This window comes from Botryllus schlosseri, chromosome 3 (assembly GCF_051294905.1).
Source record: "Botryllus schlosseri isolate E-star chromosome 3, Bs_hap1, whole genome shotgun sequence".
In the NCBI taxonomy this organism is placed as follows: Eukaryota; Metazoa; Chordata; class Ascidiacea; order Stolidobranchia; family Styelidae; genus Botryllus; species Botryllus schlosseri.
In genome coordinates, this window is record NC_137238.1 from 13,504,715 (window position 1) to 13,517,966 (window position 13,252).

Sequence of the window (13,252 nt, forward strand, 5' to 3'; positions counted from 1 at the left end):
TGGGACCAGTTACTACAATTCAATTGCAGACAGCACAATGAATGTAACAGAGAAAACAAGCAACAGCATTCAGATACCGGTGGATTCAGCGATAGATCCCAATGTGCTTTATTTCGCGCGAAAAATGCAATTTCAACTAGCTGATGGTGTCGCCGAAATATCGTACTTTTTGAAAGACATATCGGGTTTCCGAGACCTGCCTGTTCCAGATCAAGTGATCCTCTTGAAATATGGCTCATGCGAGGCGGCCTTCTTACTGCTGTCTACATGTATGCGAGAACAAGGCATGCTGCTACCGACTGCGAAGCTTTTCTTTACAACAAATGTTTTGGAAAGTACTGGCGTACTTAATTCCATTATGAAACCGAAATTGGAATTCGCCCGGAAAATCGCTGCCTTCAATCTAAACGATAATGAGTTGGCCCTGTACACTGCCGTGATTCTTCTCAGCAGCGACTGTCCTTCTTTATCATCCGTGAAGAAAGTCGAATCCATGCGTTCGAATTTACTGCAGGCACTTGACGCCACGATAGACGACGCGAGACACGAGCAAGTTCAAATCGTCGCGAAGCTTCTTCATGGAATCGCTGATTTGAAACAGATGGTTTTCGAGCACACGAGAGTGGTAACGACGGAGGGCTTGATAGGTTTCTTGACGCCGTTGGTGGATGAGATATTCGACTATCAAGTCTGAGTGTGCTGCGTTGGTAACCAGTGAGTTCGACACATGGTGAACTCATCAAACTGGGAAAACTATGATTATTATGATAGCAATGCATCGATATAGTATAATTAATTCGAAAATGAATATTTTACTAAATTCCTCATAAACGGCACTAGCTTATTTTGGCATGTTGAATTCGACACATGGTGAATTCGGGACTTACGGTCAATTCAACATCTTCATAAATTCGATGCTGTTGAATTCGGCATTTGTTAAATTCGGCACCTGGTAAATTTGGCACTAGAGAAACTCGGTATGTGAATTTATGTATTTATGCTCCAGTCACTGGAAATGTATTTACTGATATTGATGTAAAATGATATTGTTATAAAAGCGATGTATCAATCTTGTAACAATAAATTCTACAATGAATGATTTACCGAGTGTGGGCGTGAATTGTGATAAGCCTACACGACTTCAGCACTGATATGGTCAACTCATCATTAGAAAGGTAGTACTAATTGGTACTATTTTATCATCAAAGCAATACGCTGGTATTGTACGGAGGTTAGGGCAATCACGTAGGTGCGTGGTCGTAAAAAGACCAAATTATCTTTATGTGGTGTCAAGCTTATTGTCTTTGTGCAGTGTTGGGGCGACTCGAGTCAATTCATGACTCGAGTCGAGTCACCTTTTTCGTATGACTTTACTTGACTCGGCGTTTTAAAAATGTCGAGTCCGACTCGTGTCGCAATTTGTTTTCGACTCGGACTTGAATCGAGTCAGGTTCTTAAAATTCGGAAAGCGACTCGACTTGAGTCAATCTGTGCATTGATTCGACTTGTACTCGAGTCATTGTGCGCGCGTGACTCGGACCACAGTTTGGGAACCACCGATTTAGATCGTTCTGTTTAATAATGGAATCTCGTAATGTTGATCCATCAGTGCTGGGGTGCCGATAACCACTGTACTAGAACAAGATATTAATAGACATCGATTATTCGGCTCATGTTCGGGGCTTTGTAAACATTCTTACGCATACTTACTGACTCTCAATGAACGAATTGCTACCAGCAGGGCTGTGGAGTCGCGGAGTCGGAGTTTGGCTAAATTTTCCCTTAATTGAGTCGACTTTTTTAGCATGCCTTGGAGTTGGGGTGGTGTAAAAATCTGACTGGAGTCGGAGTCATGACAAAAATACGTACCGGAGTCGGGATTGGAGTTTGCGAGAATGCTCCTGACTCCGGGCGGCACAGGTTCAATTCCGCGTCTGAGGTTATTCTGGGCTCTTTTCCACTCCCGTCGCTGTTCTTACTGCGGCCAAAAATCTCAGAAAAAGAGCGCATACTTACAAGGAATTGAAAGAGAGAAGAACCGAGCGCAATGGCGATGCGCCCGGCCCCTTTATCGGTAGGTCGTGGATTCGATCCCGGCCAGGTCACACCAAAGACTCGAACTTGTTTCCATAGCTATCCTGCTAGGCGCTCAGCATCCACAGATAGCACAGATGAGAATGAACGGGGATGTAGACTAGATCACCATCCGGACACATCTCCGTCGTCAAAGGATCTCGATGGTGCAGACGAAAATGAATATTATCTCTCTCTCTCCCTCTCACACACATCAGGTAACTATAGGTCGAGGTGGATGCCAGCTCAAGAGATCGTAACTGTTCGGTTGTTCGGCATCCTCATATCTGTTCATTACACCCAGTGGTGGCTTTTGAGGTGGGCGGTCGCCCGGGCCCCCGGTCGAAGCCCCCCCCGCCCTATTCGGATTATGCGCTTTTTTAAGGATAATAACGAATAAACATGGAAATCCGTGTACCCAGCAAGAATATGATTCCATACGGATGTGTCAATCATCATCAAATCTCTGCATTTGTTAGAAAAATCCCGTACCTCGATGATCAACACGCCTCTGCATGCGGTAGAATTACTTAGTCTTGATGCAGTCTATCCTTCGACACATGCAATAATATACATAGATGAATCCAGCACCTGGCCAAAGCTTACCTCGGGAAAGGGTGGTCTGGAGTCCCTCAGAAGTTACATTTAGATACTTATAGCCCCCCCCCCCAGATAGTCTCGCCCAGCCCCCCGTTCGTAAGGCCACCTGCTGTGTGTCTTGTTTAGATAAAAATATAATCTGACGATTACGACGATATCACTGGACTGGTAATTTTAGGTGCAAATAGAAATACAGTGGCTTTCCAAGGTCAATACCTCCTGCCAAATTATTTTCACACCTTTCAAATTTAATTGAGACCCTTCCATATTTAGAACGCAGCGCCCCCTTAAATGTAACAATATTTAGGCTTCATATATATATATATAATACTACATCGCAGAGAGACGTGGAGGTTATCGCGCGGATGTTGTCATACAGACCCCAGCACCACAAGTGTAGCGATATGTGTCTACGGTTGCTACTTCTAAATCCGAACTATTGCAGTATAGACGTGGATTTTGTCGCACCATCTCCCCGTCCATTGAAATAGGCTAGAACTTGCTTCGAAGTGGAAATAGACTCCTCTGACCTACAACATTTCGTACCAATCGGTAGTTATTGTAACGAGTTCCAGCGTCCTAGCTTCACAAGGCTCCAACACAACGCAATATTTTTGCACACGTTTATTATTCAACATCCCGCCGCGGGCTTCAAGAGGCGTCGACGGGAATGATTGCTCTTTCATCACGATGCTGAAGGAGTGATTCGAAGATGGCGGCCTGCAATAAGCACACGTTTCAAATCAGTAGGCACTCAATTTCTAGCACACCATATTAGGATATGGTACAGCGGCCATGCATTTTAGCAAACAGTTTGGCAGACTCGGTCACTCCGAACTCACGCTAACACGCCACACACCAATGTATGGTATTGTTCTGAACAATCTCAACGACGCAACACATTGACCATAACAATGACCTTTGCGGCGATGCGATTGTCGGAAAAATGCGGATTTTCGGACTTTGAGGGTTATTTCGAGGTGGTTCAATTGTCCCTATCAAATTTTATGGCGTATTTTCGGGTCGCCAGATTAGCAATTATGTTGCTTTGAGATTGCTAAGCAGTAAATTGCACTGCGCTAGCAAGCGTGACATAAGTTACTTATTTATCCGTAGGTCAGTTGTCCAGAGTTCAACTAGATCAAGAGATAATTATAATTGAATGAAACCCCGATTCCACAGCCCTGGTACTAACCCTGAAAACTTTGACCACCACCGCCATCAAGACCTCGACAATAAATCCAACGGATTCATTTGATAGCTCACCGATTATAGCAGCGCCCCAAGGGTTCTGGGTTGCTTTTCCGCGCTATCCGTCAAACTGGCTTCTTGCGTTAGACGCTTCCTCTGTTTTTGCGACAGTTTTTTTGGCTTCACAGAAACCTGCTTAGCAGGCGATTGCCGTACAACATCCGCACTAGAACGCGCGGCCCACACCGTACCCTGAGTCGGAGTCGCGACTGACATCTTCAACGGGACATTACGAGTTTGAGAATCCACGAATTCACGTAAACTTGGGCTTGCGTAGCAGTTTTCACTGTTAGGCGAAGTAGCCTACTTTTTGGGCGATTTGATTCGATGCCCGTTAGTCACAGATTCGGGGACTTTCGAGGATTTTTGGCACGTTTTATCGCGTTTCTCAATCCGCAACTTCTCGACATTTAAATCTTCTGGTATGCCTTTCAAAGAAGATTCTAACTTGTCAGGTTTCACGTCGGCAGTAGCGGTAATCCTGCTCATTAACGAGTCTCGATTTTCGTCCTTTCTCGCTAATAATTCCGATAATGTAATTCCGCCGTGCTTCGAAACGGACCTCCTTTTCGTACCTACGCTTTTACTTCTCGGCGTGTTCTGTCTTTTTTTCGGAGATGACCCTTGCTGGCAAACGGTGACATAGGCTGGTAGACTGGCGACTGCGGAACGCCGTTTTCGTCGGACTCTATCTCTGGTAGATGGGGAGCTTCTGAGCTTGGGGTAATCTTGCGTAGGAACACGTACTTCATGTTGGGCCTATTATTGGGAACATGTAATCGGTCAAACAATCGCATTTCTGCCAGACTGTGATCGAAATGAGAAGGCTTTTCAAACAGGGACGGTATAATCAATTTATATTTGAATTAGTTTCCGCTTCCACGACAGAGTTGAATCACTATTTCTCAACTATATATCAATAAATGGCGAGAAACGGAGATGGCCGAAGTCGTGCCGTTGTGCAGCGTTGGTACTGAAGCAGAAGTAGCGATTTTAATGATGTCAAAACTATTTTATGCGGGAGGTCTTAAAATGACTCAAGCAGTTTCAAAACAGAGTTTTCTTTGCGGTTCACACACTTTCAGCTGTTAAATAGGGGGGGGGGGGTAACCTTCGAAGCTGCAGTGTGCTTCTTTACGACTATATAAACAGTGCATCGAAAATATGTGTCATCTACAGTGATGAAAGGACTGTTTAGCCATTTAGCCACATTCACTCATCAAAGTGAACCTAACATATTCCAAACATGCTTTGTACTTTACAAGATACAAAGGGTTATAAGCAACAGGTTTAGGCTAAAAAAATATAAAGTAGAAATGAAAATAGTCTGTGAACAGAACTACACGAGTAAGATGTGCACTGAGTTCTCCAAATAAGTACTTCATCAGTGCACGCACAGCGCTGGAAAAAATATCACTGACTTTCTCAGTTGAATGGTAGGACTGCAGCATGTAGGTGCACACTACAAAGCACAATATAATTGTAGAAATATTAACGCTTGAGAAGAGATTTTTAAAATCATAGCTATACCTGTAAAACTCGTTGTAATCTTCCAGGGTCTTGTAATCGACAGAGTAGAACATCGGAGTGTTGATCAGAGAAGGGAGATTTTGGCAAACGAATTGCTGGCACGGGGCGATGAGTTGCTCGCAAGTGAATGCCGAAGAGAATTCCATGATCGCGGCCACATTTTTCAATGTCAGCATTGATGCCACCTTCGCAGAATGAAAGTCGAAATTAGGTAATTTTAAACAAGCAGTTGTACAGTTTCTAGCAAAATACTTTTAGCAGTCATTTTTCCAGCGATGTGATGACTAACACCAACAGTGTGAGAAGACTTACATTATATAGAGTATAATATGCTATTTACCCGAGTTTGAAATCCGAGATGATCTGGCACGAAGAGCTATTAATTCCTTGGGTACTAAAGGAGGTTTTGCAAAATTGTACCGCTAACTTAAGTTCCACTATTCCCACATCTATTTAAAAGCTTTTAGGCATTACTACTTGTTTGTAGACCGGATTTTGTGAAGTCGAAAGCTGTTTTTTGAGTAAGTTTGTCATGACAACTGCTATACTTACGAAAATTGCACCTATTCGGAATATCAATGATCAATATGCGTTAATCGCAAAGATACACCACACAATTTCTAAAGCAGCCGCCTGTTATAAGCCGTTAGAAATATGTGATTCATCTACGAAATCTATTCTTCGAAATTTTTCTCCGAATTTTTTTCCAACTTTTTTTTCCAGATTTCACTGTCAAGCCCATGAAATTGCCGAGCCTTTTACAAAAACGATGCAAAACAAATTTGACGTAATTCCAACTCGCAGAAGCGGCGGTATTCGAGATTTTCATGACTCATAATTCTGGGATTGTCCACCGTCCAGGCTATTTTTGCGAATCAAGAATTTTCAACTGCAATAACTTGGCTTCTACCGTCTGGAATTGATCAAAAATCCTATTTTAAGCATCATTCTTTTAGAAAAATTTTCACGGGTTTAAAGTAAAATTAGAAACAAATTTGAATTTTTTATAATTAATTCCTGTGTATTTGAATTATCTCACGTCAGAAAAAGTAACAATTATTTACGATTTTCATCCGCATTCATCCGGATTTTCATCCGCATTATCGGCACTACGTTCATCACCCGCACTGCACATTTTTTCATCCTTACAAGTATGCACCATCCCACAGGTAGAAAGCGCACTGTTAAAAGTATAAAGTCGTTTTTGAATATGATTTCATCACTCTCTGAAACTGTAGTGTGAGCCGTTACAAATAGCATTGTGTCAAGGTAACAGAGATGAGCGGATTTGAAATTTCTATGTCCTAATCCAATCCAAATCTGAAGCTTCAAATCCTAATCCAAATCCTCATCCATAACTGCGGTATATTCATATCCTAATCCTAATCCGATTCAAACTTTGAATTCCACTTGGAAAGCTATAGCCTACAGCTTATGCCAATATAATTCTGTAAAAAGAAATAAAACGCTCAATGAGTGTCAATGTACAAGAAGTAATAACTTTGCAAACTTTGTAAAATCGTGATAGGACTAGAGACTTTGCCGCCATTCGCCACAGGACATAAATCTCCCCGAAAATCGGTAAATCCAATCCTAATCCTAATCCATTGAAATAAACTCAAATCATAATCCCATCGAAATCCTTCAAATTTTCACAAATCCGGTTTTTCCAAATCCTAATCCTAATCCATGCTCATCTATGCAGGGTAACTAAATTATTATTAAGACTCAATAGCGCCTACTTAGGTGTACACTGTACATTGCCATTCATCATTTTGTAATCTGGGTAGACTTCCATATTATAGGCTTACCATACGTCCTCTTTTAAGAGGATTTGTCCTCTTTTTTGACTTCGGAGGACACCCTTTTGTCCTCTTTTTTGAGATTTTGTCGTCTTTTTTGAAAATTTAGGTCAGATTTAGAGCAAATTGCGAGTGATATGCCGCAAATTAGCACAGAAGTGACGCTGCGGCGGATATTTTGGAGTAAAAAACGGTGAATTTAGCTTGGAGCGAAAATATGACCTTTTTTTTTTTTTTTTTGAAGTCAACCGATCACAAAGTGGGAAAAATTCACCGGTTTTTGGGAATTCTACTCCGGTTTTGCATCTTGCAAATTTATGAAAAAGTGTCCTCTTTTTACATTTTCAAGATATGGTAAGCCCACCATATTATAGACAGGTATTTCATCATTTTCTCACACGAAGTCACGGTTATAAAGACCACTACAATAGTGCTACCACGGAAAGATACGATCAACTATCGAAAATATATGATCGTCAAATGGGTGCCAGTGTGCAAAAAGACAGAGGCAAAACGAAAAAAGGAGTACGTGCGAGTACGAGTACGATTACTTACCACCACCCAATAGCAATCTAACTGAGACATCTATCTCCTACTAATGACCTATTATCAGGAATGCATCACATCATTTCCGTGAATTGCATAATATTCGATTTTAATGAGACCTACTTGATTATCTCTTGTGAGTCTTGTCGTTATACTAACATTTCCTCGCCCAGACATTACGTCAGTAATTTGCTGCCATATCGGCTCATTTTGCCTGTTTAATTTCTTTTTTTAGCAAATGTTTGTTACAGCCAAACGACGTAGAGACGAGTGCACCTGACTGATGTGGGTGATCAGACTGGTTGACCTCGAAGGTCGTATCGATCACTCCTTTCTGATTCCTGTAACACCATTATTGCGGTCTGTTTGTATTTCCATCGAATCTCTCTCTCTCTCTGTCTTTCTCTCTCTCTCTCTTTCTCTCTCTCTCTTTCTCTCTCTCTCTCTCTCTTTCTCTCTCTCTCGCTCTCTCTTTCTCTCTCTCTCTCTCTCTTTCTCTCTCTCTCTCTTTCTCTCTATATCTCTTTCTCTCTCTATGTCTCTCTCACACACATTTTTCCTTAGCGCCAAGTTAGTGGCATGGTAATCTCGCCGATTCTGCGCGACAGTTGATGCTTCCTTGGTTCCGAAGTTCCATAGCATGAGAATCTGCACCTCTAAGGTATAGACATGATCACTTGGTCAGTAACAAAGTACTTTTACTTTTTCGGAGTAGGGGAGACCGGGGACAAATGTAACTAGGGGCACATGTAACAATCGACTTCGCCGCTACTAGGGTGGAGAAATCCCCTTAATATTTTGAGTGCGCATGCCGTAGTTATGCCTCCTAACATAGGCCTACCTGAAGTTACGATGAGCTACGACGCGAAACGATTGAATTTTAGGAAAAATGAAATTTAGGACACTTGATTAAATAGTTTCTGGTCTGGAATAATTTGTTCAGAAGAAAAATACCTCAAGTGGTTACAACGTAATATATGTAGTTGGAACAATGTTGCTGCCATAGTCTACCGTGATGATAGGAAAACTAGGAATTGCATCGCCGGGAAAGTAGCATACTGAGACTGTAGTCATGCTTGAGCGTGTCAGAGGCAGTCATAACTAAAATGCAACGGACGTATGAAGTTCTGAGTAGATTTACAGTAATGGTGGTGTCGGAGCTCCGTGAAGAAAATACTAGAAGTCAAATCTGGAGTCGGAGTCGGTGGTAAAATGAGCCAGCTCCACAGCCCTGGTCGGCAGGCCCTTCCGTCGCAGTCCAATATGTTTTCTAAGTAGAAAAATGAATATAATCGTGAGTAATCGTAATTACTTTCCATTATAATCATAATCGCCTACTTCGTGATTTTGCCGTAATTGTAATCGCGTCATTCAGAAGTAATCGTAATCGTTATCGATTACCTTGATAAAGTAATCATTCCATGTCTGGAAGGGATTAAACATCAAAATCGCTGAAATATCTATATGCAAAGTGATACCATTGCACATGATTATTTCTGACAAACTATCCAACTGAAGATATCGGTGCAATTTACATGTAACTCACAAGATGGTTCTGTGCATAGTCCCAACATCATATTTGAGAAGTTACTTAAATGTCATAGCCTTCCGTGCCAACAAACTTTGCGTTGGGATTGCAAGCATTCTGGTTTCTCCATTTATTATTATTTTGATATGACGATAAGTATAGACGTGAAATATTATGCTATGGGCGGATCTTTTCAATAGAAATATTCTGACATATGGAATTAACATTGTCGCGCCCATGTTTGTACTCTTCTCAACATATGTTTGGGTCGCGACTAGGAGTGGCACGAACCCTTCAAAAGTTCCGGCTCGCGAACCTTTTTGAAAAGTTCCATGTGCACGCGAACGTGAGGAATAACATGTGACATCACGTGACGGCATATTACTAATTCCAACCCGACATTAATGTACACGAGAGGTCTCAAACTAAAATATACCGGCGGGCCAATTTCCTAGTTATTGATGACGCTACGGGCCACAGCATCGATAAGAAGTGTGTTCAAGGTATTTGCAAGTATAGGCCTTATTTGCAGAGGTGGTCAACCAATCGGCGGTTCACACACCAAACGCGAACGTGAACCTCACGTTCACACCCTGCCTACTAATTACATTTGCTAACAAAATGCTGCAACGCATGGATGCGAGAATTAAAATACGGTCTACACTCCAATTAAGGCCAGTGCTGTGCTACCCACTCTTCATAATTATATGTAGAGCAAAGTCGAGAGTGGAACGAGTTACGCTTCTATTTTGAATTACGTTTGTGGTGAATTCTAAATCAGGTAACAACTGAATGAAGTACCATTACATATCCTTACTGTCATTATACCGCAACGGTAATCACGTAACGTTGCACAGTGATACACTCCAACCGTGTCGACCATTTCTGTTTCATTTCAATGCGTTCACACCATCCTTACTAATTATATTTATTAACAAAATGTTGCAACGCATGGATGTGGGAATTAAAATACGGTCTATACTCCTATTAGTTAGGGTTTCAGCTGTGCTACCGACTCTTCACAATTATGCGTAAAGCAAAATCGAGAGTGGAACAAGTTACGCGTCGATTTCGTATTACTTCTTGTATTGCCTTATTGTTAGGTCAAATATACCGTGACGGTTATCATGTAACGTTGCATAGTGATAAAATCCAACCGTGTCGACCATTTCTGTTTCATTTCTATGCTTTCACACCTTCACACTATCCCTAGCTACTAATTACACTTCGTGACAAAATGCTACAACGCATGGACGCGAGATCTAAAATGCTGTGTACAATTCTATTAGGGCCACAGCTGTGCTCCCGACTCTCCATAATTATTTGTTTAAGCAAAATCGAGAGCGGAACAAGTGACGCCTCGATTTCATGTAAGGTTTGTGTCGAGCTCTAGATTAGGAAACAGCTGAATGGAGAACCATCACATATCCTTATTGTTAGGATAATATACAGTGCCGTTGCATAGTGACATAATCCAACCGTATCGCCCAGTCCCGTTTCTTTTCAATGTGGCGAAAGCGTAGGCTACATTTTCGACTTCAACCAGTATTTCTAAAATAAATTCCTAGTTCTGCGTTTGCACAATCGCACATGGAATCAAATTTGACTGCGTGAGAAAGTCCTATTGCACAGATTCCCCTCGTAATTAGGTAAATCAGGAGAAATTGAGAAACTTTCGACGCTTCGTGCAACGCAGGGGTGGCCAACCTTTTTGCTATTTACGACCGCTTTTCGATTACTTATGAAGATTTCGGTCGCATTCCAGGGCATAGTCGTAATGAATTAACTGTAGGACTGTCCAGTGTCCATGTCCATTTCCGCTGATCTTCGGGCTAATCTACTTTTTCATATCGGATTACTATACACACTGAATTTGTGAGTGGTCAAGTCATGAGTCGTTACCGAAATACGTTATGGTCGCTCGAAGCGCGATAATTTTTATCAGATTCACGATGTTTGGTGACTCGATCTGACACGAGTCAATTTTTGTATTGACTCGACTTGTACTCTAGTCATTGTGCATGACTCGAGTCAATTCATATGACTAGAGACTATAGGACTACCAAGACAGACATTCCATTGTAACTTCAAATAATAGTTAACGTTGCCACATTATTAGTATTTCGACTATCAGTCCGGATACTTGAAAAGTAACATCACAAACTGAGAAAATTCGGAAAAATGACTATATTATGCAGGTGATCCATTTTATATCACTCTGGCAGAGTTGAAAAACGTGGTTTGAACCGGATTGAACTGAAAACTGAATAGTGAACTCAAGTCAAAACACTATGACTCGGACTCGACCCTCTACTAGCTAAATTGGACTGGGACTTGACTAGGTGGTGAATTGAAAATGACTCGACTTGACTCGAGTCCAAACTACAAAATTGATATTGACTTGTGATTTGGAACTTTGTGACGTGGATGCGATTTAATGAACAGATATGAGGATGCCGAAACGGCAATTACGGTCTCTTAATCTGGCATACCCTCAGCCTCGAGCTCGATGCCATAACTGTTCGATATTACAAGATGACTTTCATCGGGATTGCTGGACACTATAAGCAGCAGCGTGCAAGTACATATCACATCTTATAGCGGCTGGTGATCCAAGTATGTGAGGGATGTTTGTGGGGGTATTTATATACTGTAAGCCCCTGCGAATTTTGATGGCATTTAGTGGAAATGAAGTTCTGCTATCGCGTTAATGAAAGAAGTCCGCGAAGTAACCGTTCATTTTTATTAATTTATCTGATCTTAATCCGATATAAAACCTTTTGAGTATAGTGGGAGCTAGGGACCTTGATAGAATTTGTTGGTAATAGTGCTTTATATTACGTATTTTGTATAGGTGTCAAAAGTCCGCTAACGACCCGAATAATTTTTGTCAGTTATCTGACTTAAATCTGGATGATTTTTATTTAGCTCAGTGGTCTGCGAAACTTGCGATTTCAGTTTTGATGGAATGGAATGGACAGGCGAAAAGCGTCACTCTATTTTTCATCAAAATGAAACTGTAGCAATTCTCGTGTCCGGCTGTGGTGCACTTGAAGCTACCGAATACACATGGAGACACAATAGGATTGGTCACTACATTCATCCTGAATTATGCAAACATTTTAAAATCACCACTTCGACAAAAATTGATACGATTACAGCCCAGCACCAGTGACAGAAAACGACCAGGTAAAAATTCTGTGGGATGTACCAGTTATAACTGACCGCGAAATCAGAAGCAACCGCCCGGATATGATTATCAAACTAAAAAAGAAAAGAGAATGCTTATTCATTGAACTGGCTGTCCCAGCTGATCACAATATACAACAAAAAGAATCAGAAAAGCAGTCCAAATACGCAGATCTCAAAATGGAATGTGAGAAAATGTGGCGGTGCAAAAATAAACATTGTACCGATGGTCATTGGCGCTACAGGGGTCGTAAACAAAAAACTCATGAGAGATATCCAACAGATTCCGGGTAACGTTCGATTCGACATGATCCAAAAGATCACGTTATTGGGCACTGTGCATATTCTTCGGAAGGCCTTGAATGCACCACTGGACTAAAATTATACTAGTGAATCACAACATCGTTTCTGTAATTTCAATTCTTCATTTTCAATCATCTATACCTCTGCTCTGTAACCCTTGCCAATTCTTCATCTACTGCAATTCTGTAATCTGACTTCTCCATGTAGCCTATTGCATAGGAATAACAATTCGACTGCATTACTGAAATTTTAAAAATCTACTCCAATCTCACCATTTTCCTTTGAGTGCAGGTTACTCCCCGGATTATGTGTGTATTGACCAGTTTCTTACTGTGAATAAAGAATATAATAATAAACAACAATCAACAACCAAAATGAAACCGTAGCACATCTCATGTCTGGCTGTGGCGTAGCCTACTTGCACCTACCG

At 41.4% G+C, this 13,252-nt stretch overlaps 3 protein-coding genes across 3 annotated transcripts in view; 2 read left to right on the forward strand and 1 right to left on the reverse strand.

Moving 5' to 3' along the window:
* The window catches only part of LOC145434907 (uncharacterized), a 192,498-nt gene that overhangs the window by 57,987 nt on the left and 121,259 nt on the right, over positions 1 to 13,252 (forward strand). The gene's annotated exons all lie outside the window — the stretch shown is intronic.
* LOC145436498 (peroxisome proliferator-activated receptor gamma-like) lies at positions 38 to 656 on the forward strand. The gene is made up of 2 exons (XM_080313859.1): positions 38 to 604; positions 648 to 656. Exons 1-2 carry the CDS (start codon positions 38 to 40, stop codon positions 654 to 656), a joined length of 576 nt encoding a protein of 191 aa, XP_080169985.1.
* LOC145434898 (inhibitor of Bruton tyrosine kinase-like) overlaps positions 3,183 to 13,252 on the reverse strand; it is a 351,018-nt gene continuing 340,948 nt past the window's right edge. The window contains exon 16 of the mRNA XM_080312128.1: positions 3,183 to 3,393. Coding sequence (XP_080168254.1) covers positions 3,204 to 3,393 — 190 coding nt within the window. The 3' untranslated portion in view covers positions 3,183 to 3,203. The remainder of the gene's footprint in view (positions 3,394 to 13,252) is intronic.